General features: G+C 40.8%; 1 protein-coding gene across 2 annotated transcripts; it reads left to right on the top strand.

Annotated features, from left to right (window-relative positions):
* Positions 1 to 2,392: 2,392 nt before the first annotated feature.
* On the top strand, positions 2,393 to 27,531 carry LOC114551025 (fibronectin type III domain-containing protein 4). Of its 2 annotated transcripts, none has more exons than XM_028572112.1 (7): positions 2,393 to 3,110; positions 16,071 to 16,186; positions 20,311 to 20,412; positions 22,096 to 22,198; positions 22,705 to 22,794; positions 24,391 to 24,557; positions 25,703 to 27,531. In XM_028572112.1, exons 1-7 carry the CDS (start codon positions 3,032 to 3,034, stop codon positions 25,742 to 25,744), a joined length of 699 nt encoding a protein of 232 aa, XP_028427913.1. In that variant the 5' UTR covers positions 2,393 to 3,031; the 3' UTR covers positions 25,745 to 27,531. The 2 variants fall into 2 exon arrangements, with proteins under 2 accessions (XP_028427913.1, XP_028427915.1); XM_028572114.1 differs by lacking the exon at positions 2,393 to 3,110 and adding an exon at positions 15,257 to 15,311.
* Positions 27,532 to 27,608: the final 77 nt, after the last annotated feature.

Raw genomic sequence — 27,608 nt, 5'->3', positions numbered from 1 at the left:
TTCAACTTAATATATGTTTAACTTAATTGATATGTTCCAAAGTTGTAGTGTAACATTCTCATCAAATTCTTACTGTACTACATCTGAGTATGTGGATTTCTTGTACACAAGCTACACAACAGTAGGGAATCTGAGACACTGCATACAACTAGTATCTGCAGTGCTGCGATGTGACGAAGTACATAAACTCAAGTTCTATACTTAGTCACGCATTTGAAGTACTCTACTTGACTTTTTCCACTTTACCGTATTCTCCTTTATACTTCTACCCCACTTCATCTCAGAGGGAAATATAGTACTTTTTTACTGCAATACATTACAGCTTTAGTAACTTTGCAGACTAAGATTTAACGTAAAAACATGATGTCATGTTTTATAAGTTCATGTTTTGTACTTGAATATAAAACTATCCAATGTATAAAATCAGCTTTACCTCGACCAACTGCAACAATATACTTACACATGAATGCATAAGTAATAAGACAATATTTTATAGTGAAACACACAGGGGTAATTCTTCAGCGTTAAGTACATTTTGCTGACTTATTTTTTTCAATGCAGGTCTTTAACTTGGAGTATTTTCAGTGTTGTATTACTACTTTTACTTAAGTAAAGAATGTAAATACTTCTTCCCAGTGCGCAGCACTCTTAGTTGCACTAAATGGCGACACCATGTGGCAGAAGGGTTACTTCATTGCCATACTACATACTAAATGTACCCTAATAAGTACTGATCCTGATAGTATGCTGTTTTTTGTATAACATGCTGTTTAATACTCACAGAAAATGATGCTGTACTTCAATTAAACTGACTTTTAAATGCAGTTGCAGGTTGTTTTTATTGGTTTTCTGACTTTGTGGATCTTTTTACTTACTACACATATATAACAATGTATTACTTTTCATTGGTAAACTGCAAATTATTCTATTCTAATAGTCTGGAGAGATTCATCCATAATTGGAGCGGTGTTTCTCCGTATGGAGCAATGTAACATTTCCTGATGAAGTCCATACTGTAGACATCCAACTTTCATTTGACAATGATGAAGAATCTGCTGTGCATCAGAGTATTGTTAAGTAATTACGGTGCTGTTCGATCCCAGGAAACCAAGAGTGAAAACCCTGCCTTGATCTTGAATCAATATCAAATGTCAGATATGTCCAACTGTATGACTTTGCCGTGAAATAAGTCAAATAAATCATGTCGAAAGGCTTCAACTGAAGATTAATGATGTGTGAATACGGTCACTGAGTATTTGCCGCCCGCAGCTTTTAAAGGACTTTATTAAACAGGTATTTATTTTTGACACCGAATCTGGGACAAATGCCAGTTTACACCATAGAAAAGGCCTCACAAGAGGTTGGGAGCATGTCTTTGTTTATGGACTCAATTTTACGAGCAAGGTCAACTGCTCCATTTTATGGACGCGTGGCTGCCACACCAGAAGTTATTATGGGAATATAACGAGCAGAAAATAGGGTGCTCTCTTCTGCTTTATAATGAAAATATATATAACCTTACCTTGTAATGTTACTATAGGGAATTTCTTTTTCTCCATTTACAGTGTTTACAAGTTTCTAATACTTCAGTTCAATAATGCTACATGGATTTAAAGTGATATTGTAGTGGCATCAATAGGATCTTTTATGTTCCCAACCTGAAGACCTAGACCCCTTCAAGAGCTAACAATATACCTTTAAATGATTTCTTTTGACTTTCATGTACATTTTGAGGGTTTTGTTTGTATAAAAGTAATGTGCTGTGGTGATCTCAATCTAGGGATCATGCTTTTTTTTTTTTTTTTTAAAGATAAATCTGAGAGGTCAAAGTTAATATTTGGACTTTTCTCCAATCTTTACATTTTATCTCTTGAGGCCTCAAACAGTTATTTGCAATGAATGGGTAATTGTATCTTTAGTGGAACTGCTAAACATTAGAAAAGTGAAAAGGGGCTTTTTGTATAAGCCCAAAAGGTTGAGATTTGGTGTGTTTAACAAGCTTATCACATTTTTTAATGTCAAACCGTAATCTTTAAAGCAACTATATCTGTCAAATAAATGTAGTGGAGTAAAAGAAAAGTACACTATTCTCATCTGTCATGTAATGAAGTAGCCTATACAATAGCATAATATAATAAAAAGAAAGCACAATTTTTTTTCTTCAAATTTATACTTTGAGTTAATGTACAAATAAATATAGGATTGTTTTAATCCAATCGATTGAGTGATGAAATGCACCATTCTCTCCCTCCCTCCTCCTTCCTCCATCCCCAGTGTAGTGACAGGATTTCTAAGTGTGTGTGTGTGTGTGTGTGTGTGTGTGTGTGTATGTGTGTGTGGGGTTGGCTGGAGGAGTTTGCGCCGAAGCCTCCTGCAGACAGACATTTTCTGCTCCTCCAGGCTTCCCATAATCTGTCAGATTAAACCTGTATGAGACGCGCCGCCCTCTTCCTGTTCCCACTATTATCATCTTCTCTTTCATTTATTGAAATCCTCAAAACAACGCCGATGTTTTCTTTCGCCTTCGCTGAGATGCCAGCCGCCCTGCCTGAGCGCTGTCCGCGGTGCTGAAACTCCCCGCGACCTTCCACCTGGCTGCCGCGGAGAGTGGCACATATTTCTGCGTCTCCATCTGATGTTTGACGCAAAATCGAGCCCGCTGGATACATGCAGAGGCGACGAGGGTCCAACTACTTGTTAGCTTCCCCGGGCTGCAGGATTATGCTGTCTCTGCTGCGCGACGCGATTGAGAAGTGTCGTTTCATATTCATTCAGCGTATTTGAAATCGCAGTTGCATACCTGCTGACCTACTTTGGGCAAGTTGGAAGTAAAACCGACGCAAGAAGAGGAAGCAGTGCATGCTCTGGTTGTAAGAGATGGAGATGGAGATGATGTAGGAACAGTGGTGACCCTGTGGGGAAAGTTCCAGTGAAACGCAAGAGAGTTAGAGGAGGGAAGAGGAGAAGGCGTGCTGAAGAGCCAGAGGTGTGTGTTCGTGCGTCCGTGAGTGTTGCGGAGACGGAGAAGGTTATGACCGCGTCTCTTCACCTCCACCTCGGGCTGCTGCTGTTGCTGGCCTGCTGGCAAACACCGGGGATGGTCGGAGCAAGTGAGTCTGTTTGGCTTCTCATTTTCAATGTAATAGTCATCGTCACAGTGAAGTCCAGGTGCAAAAATCTGGCAGAATTCAGTTAATGAGATTTTTGTACCAGGGGTATGATGTGTGTTTTAAAGGTGCTTACATGCAAAGAATGCATTAGAAGCAGACAATATTGTCATCCAACACATTTGCTGAAACACATCATGTGTTTTTGTTTGTCTCTCCAACCACGTCGCTCATAAAAGAACAAACATTAAGCAGATTTGTGAAATTGGAATGATGATTTCTATGCAATGTTTACAGAAATAACATTTTTAACATCAATAAATACCATTATGACTGTAAGAGATGCTGATCGGTTAAGGGGATAATTCAGTTGTTTCTGAGGTCATTTATTGAGGCATGCCTTTAAGTCTTTGGGAGATGTTTTGTCTGTAAACAAAAGGGACTTTTTAAAATGTTAATCTTCATGCTGGACTTTGGACAAAAAAAGGGAAGGAAATTAATCTAATTTCCAGTGTTCACAGTGCAAGCTGCTTGGTCTCTTTCATCATGTTCCGACATTCTGTGTTCGTGGTGACATGAACGCAGTATTTTGGACAAAATGATGGTCGTTTTCCTTGTTCTCAGTGCAAACATCTCTTAAATGCATCTTTGTCTCTGCATTGATTCATCTTTAACCCGCTGGGGCTCCAGTCAATATAACCTCGTGCTGTGCAGGCAAAACATTGCTTAAACCTAGATCATTTCATTTAAAATGTTAGCGGGGATCCACATGTTTCTAAAGACAGCAATAGATATGTTGGGCTACAATTTGGAGAAATCTGTATAAAATCACACAAAAAACAGCCATATAATGTGGAATAACATCAACCTAATACACTTAAAGCTACTAAAGGTGGACAAAGCTACAAAAAGGGCGAACAGGATGCACAGCTTTACATTCACATGTGACTAAATGTGTGATTTGGGTTGAGTGGGGGGTTGCTGTACTGTATTTACACCGTACATTTCAACAAGACAAACAGCTGTTGTAAAACTGTCAAAACCGTAATTGAATGTCTATCACGGGATTAGGGTTTTAAAGGTCTCTCTCTCGCTCTCTGGCCTGTTTAATTAGCAGTAGCAGCAATGCACTTAAATCATCCAAACCACTGGTGAGATTTCTGCTCTCTCTATCTTTATGAAAGGTTTTATGAAGAGCAACCTTTAGCAAAAATCAACGTGCATCTCCTTGGCTGATTACCAACAGGCGACTAATCTGCTTTTACGAGGCTCTGTATTAATTTAGCCAATGAAGTGTGCCTTGTATATTTCCCCACGTGGCCTTCATGACAGAAACCTCCCATAATAACAGGAGCTCAGCATCCTGCTGCTCTTTGCCTCAGGTTAAACGACGAAAAGCCTTTTCTTGTTCAGTATTGGCTTTAAACATAAATCACTAGAAAATGTTATGGAAGGCAGGGCAAACAGTTTTATTCACACAAGGTTTTAGGAGAAATATCTTTATTAACGTGGAAACATTGTTATATACATTATTTACATAGGTATATACTGCACGTGGGAAACTATAATGAATGAGTTTGATTATGGACTACGGTATAATGTTTGCTGTGCTGGTACTGCAAACTAAATTTCTACATTGGTAGTAAAAGTTTTGGCACGTTGTACTTTTGAGATGTACTTGAATATGTGCAGAATGATTTTTGACTCTTTGAGATATCTTAAAGAGTCAAAAATCATTCTTGACTGTGAAAAGAGCAGTGGACCTTGAGGTCCATTTAACAGTGTTGTAGTCAAGGCCACCTAAACCGACACTGAGTCATCACCCAGACCAGAGTGTATTGAGGCTGAAACCAGACCAAAACTTTGAAGGGGTTGAGATAGAGACAAGACCAAGACCAGACCAGTGCGAGTCCCCTCACTGCATGAAAATATGGAAAATGCTAACCATAGGCCCTCCTCAAATTGATCTGAAAGATCCACATTCCAATATAAAAAACACCCACAGAAAACAAATTAAGATTCTTCTTCATTCACCTCTTTTATTGGCAGAAGAGTATTATGAGAAATGCCTTGATAAAATAACCGGTCCTGAAATAAAAGGCCTGACTCCTCTTTATCTGAGACCGAGAGGAGACGGAGTAAACATGCGTTTTACACACTGCCATTTAGTAGCTGTTCTGGAGCTTCCAGTTGAGTTCCCTCAGTTGTCATGAAAGTTTAACATGTACAAGAAGTACTTGTATGCTTAGAAGTCTGTGATGTTTCATGAGTTTCAGTGATGTATTTTGTAGTATTTGGGGGGTTATTTTATGCCATCATTTGATAGCGATAGTGGAGAGATGACAGGAAACGAAGCCCGGCCCCTGGTCGGATTCAAACATGTTATGTTGTAGTTCATGGTGGGCATGGAATCCCCACCAACTCTCCAGAAAGGCAGCAATTTCCTCACATTGTCGTGCATCGCCACAATCCCCTGACAGCTACCATACCATAGCTGCCGTTCGTTTCAGACCTAAAATTCTTCAATTATTTTGGAAAAGGAGCTTAAAGACAGAAGCTGCACAAAGGGGAACATACAAATGCACCCACTGGGAGCACGGGAGGTTGTTATTGAACAGAAGCAGGGCTGCTTCATTCATGCAGGGAGGGCTTTCTTTCTGCTTCACATCAATGCTCCTCTCATCGTTGATTGTGGTTATCTATTGTCTTTGCTCACTCTGATCTTCTCTGGAATCCTGATGATTTCAATGATCCCGTGGTCTCCTTTTGGGGGGGGTTCTTCTACCTGGGTTGTTTCACTTTTGCAGCATCACTTTGATGGGTTCTGGTGAAACGTGACTAAACTCGACCGCCTGAGGGTAAATTAAAATTCTCAGGTAATTGCTGACATTTGGGTCAAGATCAAAGCTGTTGTTCCATAATTAATCAGACAATGATTAGCAACTTTCAGTTGACTTGCAGAAAAGTTAAAAAAGAATTTTAAAGTCTTATCACGTCATGTCTTACGGTTATATAATCATAGTCATGGAAGGATTACTGAGTGGGCCTACCGATCACAGGACCCAGGTCCCGAGGGATCAGGGGGCCCCCGTGTCTGTATGGAGCGACTGTTTACTGCTGTTGTTTGAGAGTCAATCAAGCGAGAGACAGAAAACGACTACAAAGAGAGAGAATGACCACAAAAAAAGATGCAAAACTGCCACAAAGACATAAAATAACCACACAAAGATGCAGAATACCAACAAAGAGACACAAAATTACCACAAAAAGGTAAACAAGTGGCCGAAAGACATCAAATGCGCACAGCTGCAAAGACAAGTAAAGCTGCAAAGAGACTCAAAATAACCATAAAGAGAAACAAAACAACTACGTAGAGACTTAAAACGGACGCAAAAAGATGCAAAGTGACCACCGAGAGACAAAATGCTCATTTTGCATTATAACAAGTGTTGTGTTTTGTGTCTCTCTCAGTCGTCATTTCTTCGTAGTCCCGTGCCCGTGCCCCACGCCCATGATCATACTGTATACTTAATCAGCATGTACAGATTGTTTCTGTATCTCAAACACACACACACACACACACACACACACACACACACACACACACACACACACACACACACACACACACACACACACACTCACACACACAGAGCAGCCATCCGTCCCAGAGAGGGTAGGGAGCCATTAGCCAGATTAGACTGTCTGAGTCTATCAGCAAACTGTGACTTGGCTTTGATTTACACTCCGAGTCATACGTCACCGTCACTCTACTCCAGGAGAACTGATGTAAACAACAGCTGTCATGAGGCATGTTGTGGTTTTTGTCGCTGGTGGAGACGCAGTCTTTGTTGTGTTGCTTGGAGCTGCAGAGAAACGCCATGCTGGATCAGAGAAGAAAATGTATGTTTGGCAGAAGCTTTTGTCCGTCTTGTAGTACAATAAATGAATAGAGCATTGTTTGGGATGATCAAAACTACCGGGTGTGTGGGTGCGTGTGTTTTTCTAACCTTCTTAGGACCAAATGAGTGCAGAAAGATGAGGGGGATCCTCAAAAATAAACTGTTCCTCTCTTTTGCCACTGTAGCTATATGAGTCCACTTGTTGCAATAATGATAGCAAAATATTCTTAAATAAATATTTGTAATATTTATTAAGAACAGATAATGACCTCAAACAGCTTGACATGTTTTATTTTGTATTTTTTAAGAGGTATCTTTTTTTTGTTGTGGAGAACTTTTATGGAAGCATGCATCATCTATCTAAGAGGGCATTTTCAGGAAATAGACTAGCCATTTGAACTTTGACTAAAAGACAAAAGGGTACCTATTCCTTTTGTATTTGGAGTGTACAGAAATTCAGAGATTTTGGCAAAATGTACTGAATGTCTTTGTCATAAATGCCTCTGTCCCCACAATTATTCATTCTTGGAATGTTTCCTGGAGTCAGAGAAAATGGTGACTTTATTTTAAGCTCAAACTAAATAAGATTTATACAAAATATGGAGTCTTCGGTTTAAATATAAGTTCTTACCAAAAGCTTTGTGAAGCGGATCTCCCAGTCTGGTGTACTGTAGAAGAACCAAGGTTATCTCCTACGAATGATGTTCACGTACTCCTTAACATTTCCAGACCATAGGTGAAGCATTTAAGACGTAACTGTAAGCTTCAGCTGTAATTTGTTGTGAAATGTTGAGATTTAATGGAATAAAACAGAAGTCCTGACTATAAATTATATGCGAAAATACCTTTTTTTTTATTGCTTGGTGATGGGAAAAACTGCTGTTTGCTGCAGGATAACACCTAAATAGACACTTTTTGAAGAAAAAAAAAATTATTCATTCACACTAAAATAATTATTAATGTAAAATAAATCCTTGATCAGCACGGGTTAATATAATTTGAGTTGTGGAGTAGCAATGCTCTTTTATGGTTTAACTTCTGTTTTTTTAACATTTTTTCTTCTATTAAGAGGGTAGGGGTTGAATGTAATCTGTTATGTTACATTTTGTAAATGGCGAAATTATATATTTTATATCAATAGATTTTAGAGAAAAAAACAACTTTAGAATCCCTAATTCATTTTAATAAAGAAGAATTCTAGGCTGGAAAGGTGGCTAAATGCAATGTTTAAAAAATGATGGGTATAAATAAATAATGTGGGCAAACTAGCTGAAAACATGAAGGACACACAAGGACATTGTGTGTGTGTGTGTGTGTGTGTGTGTGTGTGTGTGTGTGTGTGTGTGTGTGTGTGTGTGTGTGTGTGCACTTAAGTCCACCTGAACTGCTATATTTCACAATTGAATCAATATACCACATTCTCATCCTCTGTTTTTTCTCCTCTCCACCCTCTCTCCATCTTTTACCACTCCCTCCATCATTGATCTCTTTTTTCTCCCCCCTCCTCCCGTCCATCCATCTCACTTTGCCTTTCGTCTGCCTATTTAACTCGAAACCAAAAGATTGAAAATTCCCTCGCCATCTCTTGATATCTGCCTGAGATAATTGCTGTCTTTTCCCCTTTTCGCCCTCTGACTCATTCATCCATTGTTCTGTCATATTCCTGTCATCTTTCATCCTCCTCTTCCTCTCTCTGTCGTCCTCTCTCTCTCATCTCCATCTCTTTTCCTCTGTCTTCCTGACTCCATCTAAGCCTCCCCTCTCATCCCCTACCCCGGTTTGTATAATGTATTTGCAAAGGTCTATTCACTGTGTGTGTGCACTTGATTGCAGCCCTGGCAGATAAGAGCCGTTGGGATTTCGCAGCATGTAACATGATGGGAGTTTGAGGGGATCTTATCATTGGCAGAGACAAGGGAACATGGTTGTGTGTGTGTGTGTGTGTGTGCTGTAGGTGGAGGATGAGATTTGGTTTGTATGTCCTTTATTCTCTCAGTAAAGCAAAAATCCTCCTAAAAGGTCCTCCTGTGAATAGATGCACTATGTTACCAAAAGTATGTGGACATGCATATGTGGGTGATATTTTAAACAATATTGTGCTTTCAACTTTATAGCAACAGTTTGGAGGAGACCATTTCCTCTTTAAACTTGACCATTCCCCATGCACAAAGCCAGCTCCATAAAGAGATTTTTTTTTTCCAGAGGGGTGTGGAAGAACTTGACCTGACATGAACTTAATAAGTTCTCTTCCAACTATGAGCCGGTCCTTATCGTCCAACATCAGTTGCTGAACTCCTGAAAGATGTATTCGGACAGTAAAGCAATGTTTTGCATTGCGTTACTGGGTGTGTAGACCGTAAACAGCCCTGACTGAAAAGATGCAGGAGACCTTTGGTGGAAGCATGTTTGGTGAGGTGTCCAGGGAGACGGTCCCTCCTCTGTAGCTCTGTTTAATATGTTTGTTTATGTACCCACCAACCACCAAGGCAAAGTCCTTGTAAGTGTTGACAATAAATCCTTTTCTGATTCTCATTCTTCCTGAGGTTTCTTCCATTCTTTCCCTGTTAAAGGGCTTTTTCTTATCCAAATTGAGGGTCTATGGACAGAGGGGTTGTTTGTGATTTGTGATACTGGGCTATATATATATAAATAAAATTCACTTGACATGAAATACAAGTCCATTTTGAGTGACAGATTTTTGAATCAGAAGGCTTATTTCTATAGATGTCTGAACGTTGCACAGCAGTTTAAAATGGCATGCAAGGATTTTACAACTCTGAAAAGTTATCAGTTTCAACACCAGGTAAATGGTAGAAAACCTCATCACAAAGTATGAGGAATGTACGTTTGCATGCATTTGATTACTTACTGAATGATATTGTATTCAGTTGCAGCAAAAGTCTGTTTATTTGCCAACACACTGTATAGATGTTAGCAAGCAAACATGTGCACCGACCTGATTCTTCTGTAGAATTTGAGTCCTAAAGCCCACAATACATGTTGTACCTTTCGCCTCACTTTGGGCAGTAAATCTGTGTTTGTTTGTGTTCACTTGCAACAGTTGAGCCACTAAATTTTGTTTGCTGAATGGAAGCAAATCCCTGCAGCCAGGCTCTGAAATCTTGCAGAAAGTTTTTAGAATAAGGTGTTCATAAAAAATGAATGACATATAGGTGTAATGTTTGGGTGTCCACCTACGTTTGGCCATATTGTGCAGCGTTTAATCTCAGAGAAGGATGGAAAATGGAGAAATTCTGCATTAAACATGAGGTTTCCAGTCAGTTCCTCCAAATCAAAGAGCATTTCCTGCAGCATCCATTTAGTTCAGACATTCAGTAATTATACAGAGAGGAATTAATCAGCACAGTGGCCAGATTCTACGCCCACGGTATCAGGAAATAGACCAGAATGCATTGCAGCCACAGGGCAGGTTGCGTTTTCTCAAGTGAAAAAACTCCCACTTTTTTTTGTTCTTGCTCACTCCACCTACACATGCTGAGTGCAACAGGTTCATAAGCCTTCCCTGTGGACTGTCAAAGGGCATTCTGGGAAATGTTGGGGAAAACACAGACAGATTGAAGGAACTTTATGCACTCTATCACATATTATTGATTATTTTGTATGACCGTTTAAAAGGAAGCATGTTGATGTTAATTTGAATGACTGAGCAGGGAGCGGAGCGCGGGCGGCTTGCATAATGAGCTGCCGTTAGCTTGTTAGCCCGAGATAGTTTGACATTCACGGTCGTGCACCAAGGAGCCCGACTGGATGCTTTCGGTTTGGTACTTTTCTATTGTTGGTGTTAGTGCAGTTGGTTTCCAGCAGCCTGGGACTGAGCACTTTCATCTGTTTTTACAGCAAAAAGGAGGCGATGCTGCTGACATTTCTGCAGTGGTGGAATGTAACTAAGTACATTTACTCAAGTACTGTACTTAAGTACAAATGTTGAGGTACTTGTACTTTACTTGAGTCTTTTCTTTTCATGCAACTTTCTACTTCTACTCCGCTACATTTCAGAGAGAAATATTCTACTTTTTACTCCACTATATTCATCGGACAGCTTTAGTTACTTTACAAATGAAATTTTTTCCACACAAAACACACGTATGTGTTTATAAAATCTGATGTTTTATTATAAATGAAACCACCAAACCAAACAATATAACAGCCTACAAGTCCAGCTGAGATGATTAGACCATTAAATCCTTTACACTTTAAAATGGGAGGGAGCATTGAGAACTTTTACTTTTAAGTTTAATACTTTACGTACATTGTCCTGATAACACTTACATACTTTACATTTTACTAAAGTAACATTTTCAATGCAGGGTTTTTACTTGTAGCAGAGTATGTTTACAGTGTGATATTAGTACTTTTACTTAAGTAAAAGGTCTGAATACTTCTTCCACCACTGCAGTTGTGTTTATGTAGTATCTGGATGCATGTGAACAATCAACAGAGCATCAGACCAAAAACAACACGATGAATATAATGAAATAAAATAATAATTACATCATAAGGATAAAGAAACATCAATGAAAGATGGAGAGAAGCTAATTTAATTTGAAAACATAAAGAAAGAAGTACTATAAGAAAGAAAATCTATATAGTTGGTGCAACTTGTTTCACCATTAATAACTAACATCTGCAAAGCATAACAAATTTAAGATGCTAGTAATCCAAATTAAAACTTAATATATTTCCATCCATCCATCCATCCATCTTCGTCCGCTTATCCGGTGTCGGGTCGCGGGGGGAGCAGCTCCAGCAGGGGACCCCAAACTTCCCTTTCCCGAGCAACATTAACCAGCTCCGACTGGGGGATCCCGAGGCGTTCCCAGGCCAGGTTGGAGATATAATCCCTCCACCTAGTCCTGGGTCTTCCCCGAGGCCTCCTCCCAGCTGGACGTGCCTGGAACACCTCCCTAGGGAGGCGCCCAGGGGGCATCCTTACCAGATGCCCGAACCACCTCAACTGGCTCCTTTCGACGCAAAGGAGCAGCGGCTCTACTCCGAGCTCCTCACGGATGAGTGAGCTTCTCACCCTATCTCTAAGGGAGACGCCAGCCACCCTCCTGAGGAAACCCATTTCAGCCGCTTGTACCCTGGATCTCGTTCTTTCGGTCATGACCCAGCCTTCATGACCATAGGTGAGGGTAGGAACGAAAACTGACCGGTAGATCGAGAGCTTTGCCTTCTGGCTAAGCTCTCTTTTCGTCACAACGGTGCGATAGATTGAATGCAATACCGCACCCGCTGCGCCGATTCTCCGACCAATCTCCCGCTCCATTGTCCCCTCACTCGCGAACACAACCCCAAGGTACTTGAACTCCTTCACTTGGGGTAAGGACTCATTCCCTACCTGGAGAAGGCATTCCATCGGTTTCCTGCTGAGAACCATGGCCTCAGATTTAGAGGTGCTGATCCTCATCCCAACCGCTTCACACTCGGTTGCGAACCGATCCAGTGAGTGCTGAAGGTCGCAGGCCGATGATGCCATCAGGACCACATCATCTGCAAAGAGCAGCGATGAGATCCCCAGCCCACCAAACTGCAACCCCTCCCCACCCCGACTACGCCTCGATATCCTGTCCATAAATACTACAAACAGGATTGGTGACAAAGCGCAGCCCTGGCGGAGGCCAACCCTCACCTGAAACGAGTCCGACTTACTACCGAGAACCCGGACACAGCTCTCGCTTTGGTTGTACAGAGATTGGATGGCCCTGAGAAGAGACCCCTCACCCCATACTCCCGCAGCACCTCCCACAGTATCTCCCGGGGGACCCGGTCATACGCCTTCTCCAAATCCACAAAACACATGTAGACCGGTTGGGCATACTCCCAGGCTCCCTCCAGGAGTGAAGAGCTGGTCCGTTGTTCCACGACCAGGACGGAATCCGCATTGTTCCTCCTCAACCCGAGGTTCGACTATCGGCCGAACCCTCCTTTCCAGCACCTTGGAGTAGACTTTACCAGGGAGGCTGAGAAGTGTGATACCCCTATAATTGGCACACACCCTCTGGTCCCCCTTTTTAAAAAGGGGAACCACCACCCCAGTCTGCCACTCCTTTGGCACCGTCCCAGACTTCCACGCAATGTTGAAAAGGCGTGTCAACCAGGACAGCCCCTCCACACCCAGAGCCTTGAGCATTTCTGGACGGATCTCATCAATCCCGGGGCTTTGCCACTGTGTAGTTGTTTGACTACATCAGTGACTTCCGCCTGGGAAATCAACGACAATCCCCATTATCCTCCAGCTCTGCCTCTAACATAGAGGGCGTATTAGTCGGATTCAGGAGTTCCTCAAAGTGCTCCTTCCACCGCCCTATTACCTCCTCAGTTGAGGTCAACAGTGTCCCATCCTTACTGTACACAGCTTGGATGGTTCCCCGCCCCCTCCTGAGGTGGCGAACAGTTTTCCAGAAGCACTTTGGTGCCGACCGAAAGTCCTTCTCCATGTCTTCTCCAAACTTCTCCCACACCCGCTGCTTTGCCTCTTTCACGGCAGAGGCTGCAGCCCTTCGGGCCCTTCGGTACCCTGCAACTGCCTCCGGAGTCCTCCGGGATAACATATCCCGGAAAGACTCCTTCTTCAGTCGGACGGCTTCCCTGACCACCGTTGTCCACCACGGTGTTCGTGGGTTACCGCCCCTTGAGGCACCTAAGACCCTAAGACCACAGCTCCTCGCTGCAGCTTCAGCAATGGAAACTTTGAACATTGTCCACTCGGGTTCAATGCCCCCAGCCTCCACAGGGATGCACGAAAAGCTCCGCCGGAGGTGTGAGTTGAAAGTCTGTTGGACAGGGGCCTCCTCCAGACGTTCCCAATTTACCCGCACTACACGTTTGGGCTTACCAGGTCTGTCCAGAGTCTTCCCCCACCCCCTGACCCAACTCACCACCAGATGGTGATCGGTTGACAGCTCTGCCCCTCTCTTCACCCGAGTGTCCAAAACATACGGCCTCAGATCAGATGAAACGATTATGAAATCGATCATTGACCTTCGGCCTAGGGTGCTCTGGTACCAGGTACACTTATGAGCATCCCTATGTTCGAACATGGTGTTCGTTATAGACAATCCATGACTAGCACAGAAGTCCAACAACAAACAACCATATGTAATAAATTTGCGCTAGCCACTAATGCACACCTTAGAAGTGGAATTGGATTGGAAAAGATGTATTAATAAGAATACATGATTAATAGTTCAGTGACTGTCTATTCTCTGTAAAGAGACTAAATACAAGACTAACACCTGAGTTATAATGTAGGCAGACTTTACATGACACAATCAGCTTTGCAATAATATCTCAATCGTGAGATCACAATGTTTATAACTCCATTTGATTTTCCAACAACCACAGTTATTTGAGTTATTGGGCTCGACAGAAAGCCGACCCCAATAACTCCATGGGCCCAAAACCATGGCAACAACAAGCGTTGTCCCAGCCGTGTGCATCATGTTTTACTTGCAGAGCGTTCCTGTTTTTGGTTGTGTTTTCCCCATTTGCACGTGTTCTCGAAATCTGCCGTGCTTCTTTGTTTCATCCTCTTTTGTTAGCATATGCACAACAGCTGCTGTATCATCATTGTTTCTATTTTCTAACATGGAACGTGAAGAGAATTCAGATTTCAGTTGGACGTTAATTTGCCGTAATGCAAAACATCAGCATTTATACGTCCCTTTTCAGCCTTGATGCCTTAATTGGCTGCTGTGCTTCTTGCTTGTATTTTTCCTGTCTTTATTTCTGTCTTTTATTTCTGTCTTTTTGTCTCATTTAGTCTTTGTCTCTTTTTTGAGTTTCCTTTCGTCTTGTTTGTCTTTCTTTCATGTTTCATCTTCTTATTTTCATGTATTTTTGTCTCTCACTTTCTTTTTCTTTCTTGTTTGTCTTGTTTCAGTTTTTTTCAGTCTTTCTTTTCTCACATTTTTTGTCTTTTTTTGTCTGTATCTCTTAATTTTCCTCTCTTTTTCAGACAGTTTCTTTCTTTCTGATTGTTTAGCTTCTGAGGAAAACATTTGTCTTCCAGCCTTTTTCTCTGTTTCTATAACCCTTTATTTATTCTCCTTTTCACTTCCCTTCTTCCGTCCTAGCTACCAGATGTAAAAATAAATAAATAAGTACAGTAATACTTTATTATTTAATAGTTATTTACCTTCTCTGTCCCCTCCTCTCAGTGGAGGTCATAGCTTTTAACAATATAAAAAATCTCTCTCACTCTCTTAGCTGAACACTTCCGATTTCCCATCAGTTTTAACCTGCCCCCAGAGGATCATTAGTATGAGCCTTCAAGTGTGTAAGTACAGTGTGTGTGTGTGTGTGTGTGTGTGTGTGTGTGTGTGTGTGTGTGTGTGTGTGTGTGTGTGTGTGTGCGTGTGTGAGAATCTCTTATTTTGCACATGATGATACATTTACATTTCAGCCATTTAACGGAGACTTTAATCCAAACCAAATACACGTGCCTTGCTCATGGACCCTTGGACAGGAATGGAAACACTAGCAAAAACACACCGGGTTATGACGGAGTATCAGTGTAGCTGTTTGTTTTCTGTGTTCAGGATGTTCAGGACACTGAAAGCACTAAGGGAGAATTGTACATTAGTCAGGGAACACCAGCTGTAATCAAAGAAGCTGTAATCTTTTGTGGATTGTTAGTTTGACATTTTGGTAAATACAGTATGCTTATTCGCGTTCTTGTTAGCAGTTCCAACATTTGGTGAAAAGCCTGGAACCAGAGGAGTGAGGAGGGGGGGGGGCTGTTATAGCAGCAGATTAATGCGCTCATGGGTGTAATGTTGGCATGTTCACATACTTTTGGCCATGTAGTGTATTTCCAGGAACTGTAGTAGAGTTTGAGTTGTCTTTGCTGCAGCAGGACACAAATGCCTCTGCAAACTAGACATGTAGAATCTAAAGTGTGTTACTGACCGTCCCTAAGAAGTAATGTGTGTGTGTGTGTGTGTGTGTGTGTGTGTGTGTGTGTGTGTGTGTGTGTGTGTGTGTGTGTGTGTGTGTGTGTGTGTGTGTGTGTGTGTGTGTGTTTGTGTTCCAACAGCTGTGCCAGCAGCCCCGGTGAATATATCGGTGACCCAGCTGAGGGCGCACTCGGCCATGGTGACCTGGAACGTCCCTCAGGGAGACACAGTCATTGGATACTCCATCTCACAGCAGGTACAGTAAAATAGTATCATCACTCTTTGTGTGTGTGTGTGTGTGTGTGTGTGTGTGTGTGTGTGTGTGTGTGTGTGTGTGTGTGTGTGTGTGTGTGTGAGGATATTTGCTATATGCTCAGTTGAAAGATATATTTTTCTTAATTGCTCTAATCCTCAAAAAGCTTGGAAAATAATTAGTCTATCTGTATCACGTCAAACTCGCCCTGATCGAACCCTTTGTCCCCTCTGTACTCTCATTTGGTTGACGGCCAGTTAATTTAGCAGGGATACAAATGGAAGGGGTATTAATTATGAATCGTTCAGAAAACTTGGATTGCTGCCTCGCACAGGGCTAGAAGACAGCTTTCCCTTAGATGAATTATGTATATATATTTTTTTGTTTATCTCTTGAGGACTTCATTCTTTTCAAAGGAGGTTTTCAAAACGCTGCATCATTCTCGGGGCCAGGAACTTCTAGTGTCCTTTTAAAAGTTTGGAAATGTCAGAGGAATAAATAATAAACTTGTAATGCCAAGGCTGGCTGCCGGTTCACGAAGGTACTTTAAAAAACAGATCTGATTACAAAGGTTTCCAGCCATAAGAAGACAAAGGAGCAACAGACAAATATTGGTAATAGAAATGTGGTTAATAAGTGGAAACCGACTAATAGACCAGTAGCTTTTAGCTTAACTTTGGATGTAAATGCCGCTATGAATTACATAAAACACTTTGATTAGAACAATTAATCCACCACCAAATTCAGCTGTCTAATACTTACAGCTAACTATTTCAACTAATTTAACTTTTTTCTTTAACATAGTTTTTATTTAGGTTTTTCACATTATTCACATATGATACTCAAATATCAAAAAGCAATATATGAACCAAATTACTTATAGCTCATTGTTTAAACTGTAAATCCATCTATTTATCTCTCGATTGCAACGATTTGTACAGCTATTTCACTGCATATCCTTCACTTTGTCTATTTGATCCATGAATCCATTACTTTTAGACACATTTCCTCACAATGTATCCATTACTAACAGCTATTACAACCACCATCTTGTCATCATGTTGCCTTTAGCTTACTATTTCAACTTTTCATCTCAATAGCAGCACATAGTGTTCAAGTGTCACAGCTGACTCAGTATGTGGGTGTTTTATTCAAATTAAAATGTCTATTTTTTCAAGTTAGTTGCAAAACTACCGTGTTTTCACATTCGCTCCATTACAAATACACCGTGTTAGGAATCTCTAGACACATTCTGCTCATATATCACCTCATTTGGTTCCCCTCTTGAAGCCAAGCTGCTAACTCATCTTGCTTCATTCTAATCAGTTTTTACCACCCACAGTTTGGCAACAGGACAATCCGACACTAGCTGAGCTCTGAGTAGGAGTTGTCTCCATTAGTGGAAATGATTTGGCCGGGACTCGTATCACAAGAGGAACATCCACAGCGGCGGCCATGCCAGACAACTCTTGTGGTTTTTATGTTTTTTTTAAAGTCGTCTCACGTCTGACTCAGAATCCATCAGCCTCTTGGCATTTGCGAGATAACAGAGGATGAGGATGTAAAACATCTCCTGCCACGACCTTAGAAAGCTCTTATGCAAGAACCATACTCTAATATTAATAGGGATGATTGGAGCAGGTAGCGTGTATAAATGCATCTACTGAGCTCCTTTTTTTCTTCTGTTAGTCATCAAAAGGTGCTCTGGCTGTGGGTGAAATGTACAAAAGACCTCACAGGATGCAGTTATATAAAAGACTGCAGTCAATCATGCATGTCTTCAGGACTGTTTTCTGCTTTTATGGTGTAAAAGCACCACTGATCCCATGTCAAGCTTTAGGCTTGGTTTGGACACACATATACCTGCTAGTGGACTTAAGTAAAGTACTAATACCACTCTGTAAAATTAAAAGTAAAAACCCTGCATTGAAAAGGTTACTAAGTAAAAGTATGTAAGTATCATCAAGAAAATGTACTTAAAGTATTAAAAGTAAAAGTTCTCAATGCAGAACCCAACCAGTTGTGTGTTTAACGGTCTAATCATCTCAGCTGTTGACTAGTTTAATTTATAATAAAACATCCTATTTTATAAACACGTACGTGTTTTTGTGTGCAAACATCTTAATTTTTAAAGTAACTAGTAACTAAAGCTGTCAGATGAATGTAGTGGAGTAAAAAGTAAAATATTTCTCTATGAAATGTAGCAGACTGGAAGTAGAAAGTGGCATGAAAAGAAAAAGACAACATTTGTACTTACAGTTAGTACAGTACTTGAGTAAATGTACTTAGTTACATCCCACCAGTGTATACCAGCTTGCTTTAGGAGATTATTTCATCTCCGCTTTCTTTTCAGTAACAAGCTGAGCCTTCTGTTAGTGAAGGAGAAGCAGGACGAGTCAATGTGCTCAGACAACGAGTTGCTTCACTCATCTGAAGTTGTTACATATCCCAGAAGCACCGGCTGCTGAGATTCACACATTATGCAACAGCACTTTCATACACACAAGTAATCCGAGAAAGGAAGGAACCCAATTTGAGATTGTGTGTCTGAGATGCACAATAATCCTCATTCTGATTCATAGATCCCAAACTATCACAGGGTTAATTGATGATTCAGGTGTATATGTGGGTGGACCTTCATCAAATAAATCCATGCTGCAGGTGCAGATAGGTGTGTTTGAACTGTAGGCGTGTTTCATTACCAGCTGCAAGAAGAAAACTGTCAGCCTGTGACAGAAAGAGGAGGTTTGTTTATCTGCTTCACTGCTGGAATACATTAAGCTGCTGACTTCTTTCCTTACCTAAAAATAGCTTTGTAACCAAACTTTGTGTTCCCCTGATTTCGGGGTCAGAGTACTCAGTGAAGACACATTTTACCGAGCTTTTAAAAAGCCTCTGGGCAGCTTGTCTCAATTAAACTCTAACCAACCCAGCTAAAAGTTAGTTTTGTTCATGTCACACCATACTGATTGTTTCTTTTTGGAAAGTGCCACGGTCACTTGTACAGCCACGGGATTTAAAGACCCTGTAAAACCTTCAGTTTGATTTAATGTTGCGTGGCACTGGAGAAACTTTAAAGGGAATGTTAAAGACGCAGGTTCAGCTGGCAGAAGTGCAAAAAAAAGTGTGGCATTTATGAACAAAAATACAAATGAAACGGAGGCCGAAATTGAATTATTACCGGGCGTTCACTTCTTAAAGAGCAGCAGCGAGGAGACTTTACAGTCTTTTAATCCTCAGAGAATCAGAGAGTCTTGCAGCTGAGTCACTGGTATTGATTAACTTTTAACCTCCATAAGGATATTTTATATATGATGGTCCTTTAGTGCTTTGGGACAATAAAAGCTTCCTCACTGGCCCTCCCAGAGCTGCCAGAGGAGCAGAGGACACCACTCAGATGATTCAGACATCTGGAGAGCCTCGAGCGTCCTGCCAATGGACAAATGTTTCCCCAAAACAGAGCTTAAAGAGAAAGAACCTTGGACTTATATTCATGAAGTGGACTGAAGCACAACTCCAAATTAATGAAAATGTAACTGCTGGATGTGTAAAATCAGCAACTTTTTACTGGTCTTATTTACTGGAAAGGTGATAATAAGTGGATTTGACTCACTGTTTTCCCTTAATGGTATGATGTCTAAATGAGAATACAGTCTCATTGTTTTGCCAGAGTCCTACTGTAAGTAGTAAGCATTTAAGCTAAACCCAAATCCTTCTGAGTGAACCTGATTATTTAAAGATGTATTTCCCCCAGGACAACATCTGTTTATCTGCAAACTACAGGAAGGTGATATTTGTAGCATCTCTGCCTGTGCACATGTGTTTCTTGTTTCTTCCAAATGGTGATTGCTGGTGTTACCTTGCCTGCAGACCTAATTCCCCCCCAGTGGGTTAAGTAGGTGTTTGAGCTGAATTTATATGAGTGAAGTGAAGCTGCTTGTAACAGCGGGGGATTTTATTATGTCTGTCTGGAAATTGTGAAATAACAATGTTAAATTAGGCACGATGGTGCAGTGGGGTTTTTACGACATGTCCTTGTGTTTGCACGTGTCTCTCCCCCCTTCCCCGCTTCCCCTCTCCCCCCCAGAGGCAGGGTATTACATGTCCTTGTTTTTGATCATCTCCAGAGGCAGGACGGTCTGATGCAGCGCTCCATTCGAGAGGTGAACACGTCCAGCCGCTGGTGTGTGCTGTGGGACCTGGACGAGGACACACACTACAGCGTCCAGGTGAGCTGCACACACACGCACGCACGCACACAAGAGAGAATAGAAAATATTAGGGTACATCGGACAGTAAATACCTGCTGAAAAAGTCCTTTGTTCCATGTGCAATAACTCGGCTTAATTTGCACAATCATGCAATGTAGAATTTGTTCCTGTGGTGTTGTATATATCATGTACAGGAAACATTGTTGTACTTCCTGTCTTTGTATTGTTTTCTCCATTTGGGATAATAAAGTGACTGAACTGAACACACGCAAGCATACGCACGCACGCACGCACGCACACACACACACATAGACGTTTAATAGAAAACATTAGGGTACATCTGACAGTAAATACCTGATTTGTTGATGATAGATTACCATGAAGCAGGTTTATAAGTTCTAAATTCTAAGATGTAACTTCATGGTTTATAAATCCTAAAAGTTGGCATTAATAGTCTTGGACTTCTCGCTACCCTATTAACTACCATTATATCAATGAAAGCTCTGGGAAAAGCCAGAAAATAGATTTGAGTCGATATTCTTTTGTAGTGTGTAAAAGTTAAAACCACAAATTCGTGACAGCTGCAGCCAATGAGAGGCTTTCTACAGATGTCTGCGGTGCAGCTGTAACCACCAGATAAACCACATTGAAGGACATTCATAATAACTCAGTGTGTAATTAAAGTTATTTTTTTTAAATCAAACAGCAGCACAAGCTACAGTTACTCTCTGATGGAGGACGCTCTAATGTGACTCCATTATCATGACTCTATTCAACTTTTTATAATCCATTATAGACTTAATAGACTGATACAAATTGTCCTTCAGCTGGAGAACTCGTAGAATGTGCTCGTCAGCAAGCCGGAGTCCTGCAGAAGTGTCATTGAGCAAAGCACTGAAGCCTAGCCAGCACCAGGAGCTGGAGATTTGAACCATTCAACCATTCTGACCTTATTGGAGATAAAAGGATGGTAAAAAAAGAGAATTTCTCTGTGGAGTTTGGTGAAGGACTTGTCATTGTGGGCCTTTTTTGCTCAAGGATGGTTTGCAGAGCTTAAACTTGCAACTTTCCAATCAAAAAAAGTCTTTTTGGAAATTGAGGGACTTTTTTTGTGATGAAATGTTGTAAATAACTTTTGTTTTGCACACACTTCTGCCATGGTTAGTAATTTTCCTAGAATGGCTATCCTTTGGTTGTAATGTGTAGGCGGAGGCACAGTTAGACCTCTTGTGTATCTTAATGTTCCTCTGTGATGGATTTCTCTAACTGTATAATTGTCGAACTAAATATTTTCTGCTATCAAACTCCACTGTAGCTGCGAACACACAATCAAATCATGTTTTGGATGGATTCTCACTTTCCTCGGTTAGCTGTCCCTAAGTGGGTCTTTATCTGAAATCTATATTTTCTCTTTTGTCTTCCAAGCTTCCAGTCTGCTTCTGCATTTACAGTACTGCTCGTCCTCCAATGATCATTCAGGATCACGGCCAAAAAACCAAAGCACCATTCACTCGCTAAATATACCCTCGCAAGCCAGTTTCCTGTCATTGTTACATAATGTCGTCCTCCATTAATGTCAGCTGGGAATGTACCCCGTGATCCACTGTAAAGAAGTCCAACCTCTCTTCCTTAAATATACAAGGAGTGCTTCATGCTTTCACCTAAAGAAACACTCCTTTGTGGGGGGGCGGGGGTGTTTAGGTGCAGTCTGTTGGGCCACATGGTGACAGCCAGCCTAGCCGTGCCATCCACTTCAGGACTCTGGAGAGGAGTGACCATTATCCAGCCGGAGTACTGGACCACCGTAAATAACACACACACACACACACACACACACACACACACACACATATATATATTACATATATTGTACTCTTTAACTTACTTATTTCTATTTCCTGACACCATGGCTTACAGTTTATCACTAAAAATGTGCATTTTTAAAAGGAAAAAGTCAAAATAAAACAAACATTTGTATGTGCAAGTTAAACCACCATGACCTACACCTTTCCCCGTCTTAATTTGAGAAACAAAGCTTAAACTTGCCAACAAAGTTTACAAAAGTAATCGCTCAACGCTGATTGTTTGTCTCGTTGAGGATAAGATGAGATCAATACCACTCTTGTGTACTGTTTGTAGCTATAGCCAGCAGCTGGTTAGCTTAGCCTAGCATAAAGACTGGAAATAGGGCGAAACAGCTAGCCTGGCACTTTTTTGTGCATTGGCGATCAAAATAGTTTCCCTTCTGGGGATTGATGAAGCCATCATTGTACACATGTAAATGTAAATCTTGTGACTTTTTCTCTTTAGATGAACCGGCGATGGAGGGCTTGGGCATGACTCCTCACTTACAGACAGGAGAGCTGCTCATTATCACCACTGTGCTGCTTCTGTGGGCAGGTGTGGGCAAAGTATTAAACATGTTGCTTGAATAAAAGTATGTAAGAATAATCAGGAAAATGTAGTTAAATTGTTAAAAGAATCAAAAGGTCCTCTGTGACTGTTATACTATTATATATTCTATCATTAGATTATTATGAATCATGCATTAATGTAAAAGCAAGGTTTTACTGTTGCAGTTGCTTGAGCTGGAGCTCATTTTGAATGATTATTTTTATTATGGATTAATCTGCTGATTATTTTCTCCATTAATCGATAGATTGTTTGGTTTGTAAATATTCAGAAAACAGGGAGAAATGCCGTCACCGATTACTAGGGGTGGGAATCACAAGAGGCCTCACGACCTTTTTTCCAACTTCAACATTTTCCCAATTTCAAATTAGGGCCCCCAAAAGGAAACTTTGTCAATATCTGTTTCATCTAAAACAACAAATTTCCCTGTTTCCCATCTCACTTCACTTTTATTGCTGCAAAATGGGATTGTCAAGCAGACAAACTTACCAACACGTCTATAATAATAGATCCATACTCTGCGTCTGTGTATCGATACAGCATTGCCACAGAAAATATCGCGATACTAGGCTTTATCGATTTTTTTTCCCCCACCCCTTCAGATTACCCAAAATAAAATGAAAAGACATTTAAATGTATGGATGTGTTTTCTTGTGCGTAGATAAGGATTTGTATTTGTAACCTTTCTTTATTCCGGGAGGGACACTGAGAGCAAGCTCTCTTTTCCAATGACGCCCTGATGACAGCACAAATAAAAAAGACATATAAACAATCTAAAAAATTACAGAACAAATAATATGATCATAAAAATAATCTGACAATAAAACAATACCCAATTACAATATGTAAAAAAAATAACAAAATGACATTACATATAAACAATAAAAACAAATGAGAATCACTGATGTAGGCGAATAAGAGGGCTATTAAAATCAAGAGCAGTCCCTGTGTAACACATTTTCAAGCATCATCTTGAACGTCCCAATGGAAACCAGTTGCTCTAATTTGAGAGATTCCTGAAGCCAGTTCCATCTGTCAGGAGCGTAAAAGTTAAAAGCACTTTTTCCTAACTTACAGTCGATGCGTGGCGTGATAATTCTAACGTATGTCTGTGAGCACGTCCGATATGTTTAGTTAGTAAAATGTTGCAGCGTAGACCAGTGTTGTAGTCGAGTCACCAACTGTCGAGTCCAAGTTGAGTCTCGAGTCCCCAGTGTTAGAGTCCGAGTCCAAGTCTGAGTCACCAAAGAAGAGTCCGAGTCGAGTCACCATTACCTGAGGTCGAGTCACGAGTCCAGAAAATAGCGTCTCGAGTCGGACTTGAGTACTTCATCACTGCCTATTACACATAAAAGTAGTCAAAAACTTCATCCAACTTCCGAGTCCTATTTGAATGCTCGAGTCCAATTTCGTAAATCCTCAAATCCAAGTCCAAGTCATCAGTGTCGAGTCATGAGTCCAGAGAATATTGACTAGAGTCGGACTCGAGTACTCCATCTCTGGCGTAGACAGATACAGTATACTGGGAGTATTTGCTGACTGTTGATGTGTTTTTGACGTTGTTTCGGTCATCTCCCTCCCCAGCTGTCATCGCCCTCTTCTGCCGGCAGTATGACATCATCAAGGACAACGACTCCAACAGCAGCAAAGACAAAAGCAAGAGGCCGCTGGTCCGAGCCACTCCCCCCTACTACAACGCTTCAGCCGGCAGCTCCCCCATCTACCACAATGGAGCCATGCACAGCAGCAGGGTGACTCATCTCTATCTCCCTCCACTTCATTAACAAACTCTTCCATCTTTCCAAACTTTTCTTCTCCATCGCTTTCATTTGGTTGGAGCCCCTCTCTATAATGCATGATCATTCTTGGCTGCCAGGAGTATTTTGTTTCGTCTCTGAAGAGAGCCTTTGTAGTTGCACCCGAGATCTCCTAGCAACCAGAGCCACTGCCATCGTGGCTAAATATAAAACAACCAGGCTGGAAACATAGAGAGCTTGTTAGTTTGCTGATGTGGATCAGTGGCATGCAGTCTGCCGATGGAGCTCTGTCTCCAAACATGAGACGATAAACTTGAGTCGGATCAGTCAGTCTCGGCTGCCACTGCAGCACTCGTGTTCACAGTAATCTCTCAGTTCTCTTAAGATGATGAGAAATCAATGAGTGGGGAATGGAAGGTGCTGAGGAGCTGCAACATTAACATCAAAATGTATTTTATAATCCTTACAACCAAGGTCAGATCACACCTAAATCATGAAGCTCAAAGAGAAGGACCATTCTCCATGATGTTATATGTTTGCAGATGCAAATTGATTCTACTTGCATTGATAGTGTGTGGAATGTACCCACACTGAATATTGGAAAACTTAGTGTGATTTAATAACCATATATATGATTATGTAGAGATTTGTTTATCAATTGTTAAACAATGAATCACTCATTAAAAATATTGCTGTCCAATTAGTCCTCTTATCACTTCAGCTATAATGCATTTGAGACAGGAGATCATTAACCCTTTGATGTCCTTATACTCCCCCCAACTCCATGTTGTCTGGGTGCCTTGACAACATGGAGTTTTTCCTCATCCTCCCCACAGTCCGAATTACTTCTTTTTTCAGCCAAAACCTGAACTCAATGAAGTGAGAACTTCATCTGAGTGTGTCTTAAAGGTTGAGGATCAATGCACAGGCCATTAGTTAGTGACTAAATCTTTAACAGACATTATGTATAAAGTGCAACAGACATTATATATATATATATGAAGGCACATGGCGGTGCATGTGAATATATCCCACACTCTGAGGTGTATGAGTCATGTTCATATATGTGAACCTCTCTGTATATGACTCATGTGTTTCTGAATACAGCTCCCTCTCACTCTTCCCTCTCTCCGTTTCAGCTCCACAGAGCCTCCTCCTCCATCAGCATCATTAGGGTCTGAGTTTGGACGTTTGGTTGTGAGACTCAACTTACTGTGCAGAGCAGGACGGCTGGAGTCAGTGGTGACGCCCGAGGAACTTCAGTGGGATTATCACCAAAAGTGGAGAATTTATAGACCTGACTGAGAGTCTGATTTATTGTAAAATATGGAGAAAGCAAGTAGCACTCCATGCAATTGAAACTGTGGAGGAAATGGATGACTACTGCTCTCTAGTGGCAGACGACTGCAGCATTAAGACATACTACACCACTGCAGCTTTTTTTTAGAGCTTTTCCCAAGAGCAGTTCAGTGGAAGAGGACACATTCTGACCTGCAGCCAAACTCATTTCCTGCTGTACAAAAAATGCTTTATTTCTATTACGTCGTCTCTCTGATTTCAAAAACTGATTGTAAATATTTGCCAGCATGTCGGCCTCAAATTAATTCAAAAAAAGGTCTGTGTCAAGTCTGAGACAACTTGTTGTTGAAGATATGAATGCAAGAGTGTGTGTGTGTGTGTGTGTGTGTGTGTGTGTGTGTGTGTGTGTGTGTGTGTGTGTGTGTGTGTGTGTGTTTACATGTGCAATTTCTACATATAACTTCCCCTCATCTGTATTTTTCATCTCCTAATCAGTAATTTGATGTACAGTAACATCAGAAATAGTGTATTATATGCACAGTAATTAGAATATGTACATAGGTCAAAGTAAGTCGTAAGTATAGTAGGTTTTGATAAAATCAAGTCATAATTTTGCCATTTAATTAATGTGATCAGATATGTTTCTATGTGTACTCTATATTGTTATCACAAGTCTTAAAAATATGACTAATGATCATGGAGCTCATCAAATGAAGTTGTTTAGAAACATTATTCACCTATTAGCATAGTTCCCAGAATGCAACACCTGCAAATCAAGCCTATATATATTATATAGATATTTCAATATTGGTTGAACTTGTAAATTACATAAAATACAGATGTAAATGTATAATTAGAATCACATCCAGATGCAATGAGGCAACATGTATTAAGGTTAAACAAAAATTGAGGCTACAACACAAAGATCCATCTCCCATTCTTTATATGCCACATGTCTACGTAGTGGATCTTATCCCGTTTAACAATGTTGCTGCAAGATCTCTGGCCACAAAAATCCAAGTTGTAAAAAAGTATGAAAAACTGGAATTATCCTTTACATTATGGCCAGAAAGAGACGTAGAAGCATCTAAACAAGCATATCTCCTACTCTGCTGCTTGACTTCTTTCAACATACAGTTATTATACACATGAGGAAATCCTAAAACTGCAACAATCAGTGCTTCTTGAATGAGACGTCATGTTCGCCCCCCTCAACCCCAGTAGACTTGCAAAGATCAGCCATGTTTGATTTGCAACAGGAAGCGAATGCATCTTGCCCCCTTTTTTTGTAAATGAATGGGATGTAGAAGAAATCTTGGCCTGAAGATGGAGCAGTTTGCTCACACAATGATAGGACTTCTGGGTCATGGTGAGGATATTGTCACTGACAGCTCTTTCTTGAATGTACAATGAAACCAGGGAATCTGGAAATGAAAATATATTATCTCATCTCTAATGTCATAATCAAACTCCAAAGACGTCAAGAGTTTTTCCCCATTATTATGTCAGTGGTGAGAAAAATATCTGTTTTTAAATGTCATTTGTTTTATTATCCGTGTTGCTCCATATTACATGGCGGTAACTTGAATATTAAGTTTGTGAATCAAGTGTCTGATTAGAAATGTCTGACTCTGTATTCTCCAGTTTCAATAAAAACAAATGAAAGAAATGCTGTGGTAGTAGCACATGCACACACTCAGCATTTCATCAGCACATGCAGGATGATGAACATATACAGTTAATCAA

The sequence above is a fragment of the Perca flavescens genome, chromosome 24, assembly GCF_004354835.1.
Source record: "Perca flavescens isolate YP-PL-M2 chromosome 24, PFLA_1.0, whole genome shotgun sequence".
Lineage (NCBI taxonomy): Eukaryota > Metazoa > Chordata > Actinopteri > Perciformes > Percidae > Perca > Perca flavescens.
The sequence above is the reverse complement of the archived record's forward strand: the minus strand, read 5'-3'. Positions and strand labels throughout refer to the sequence as shown.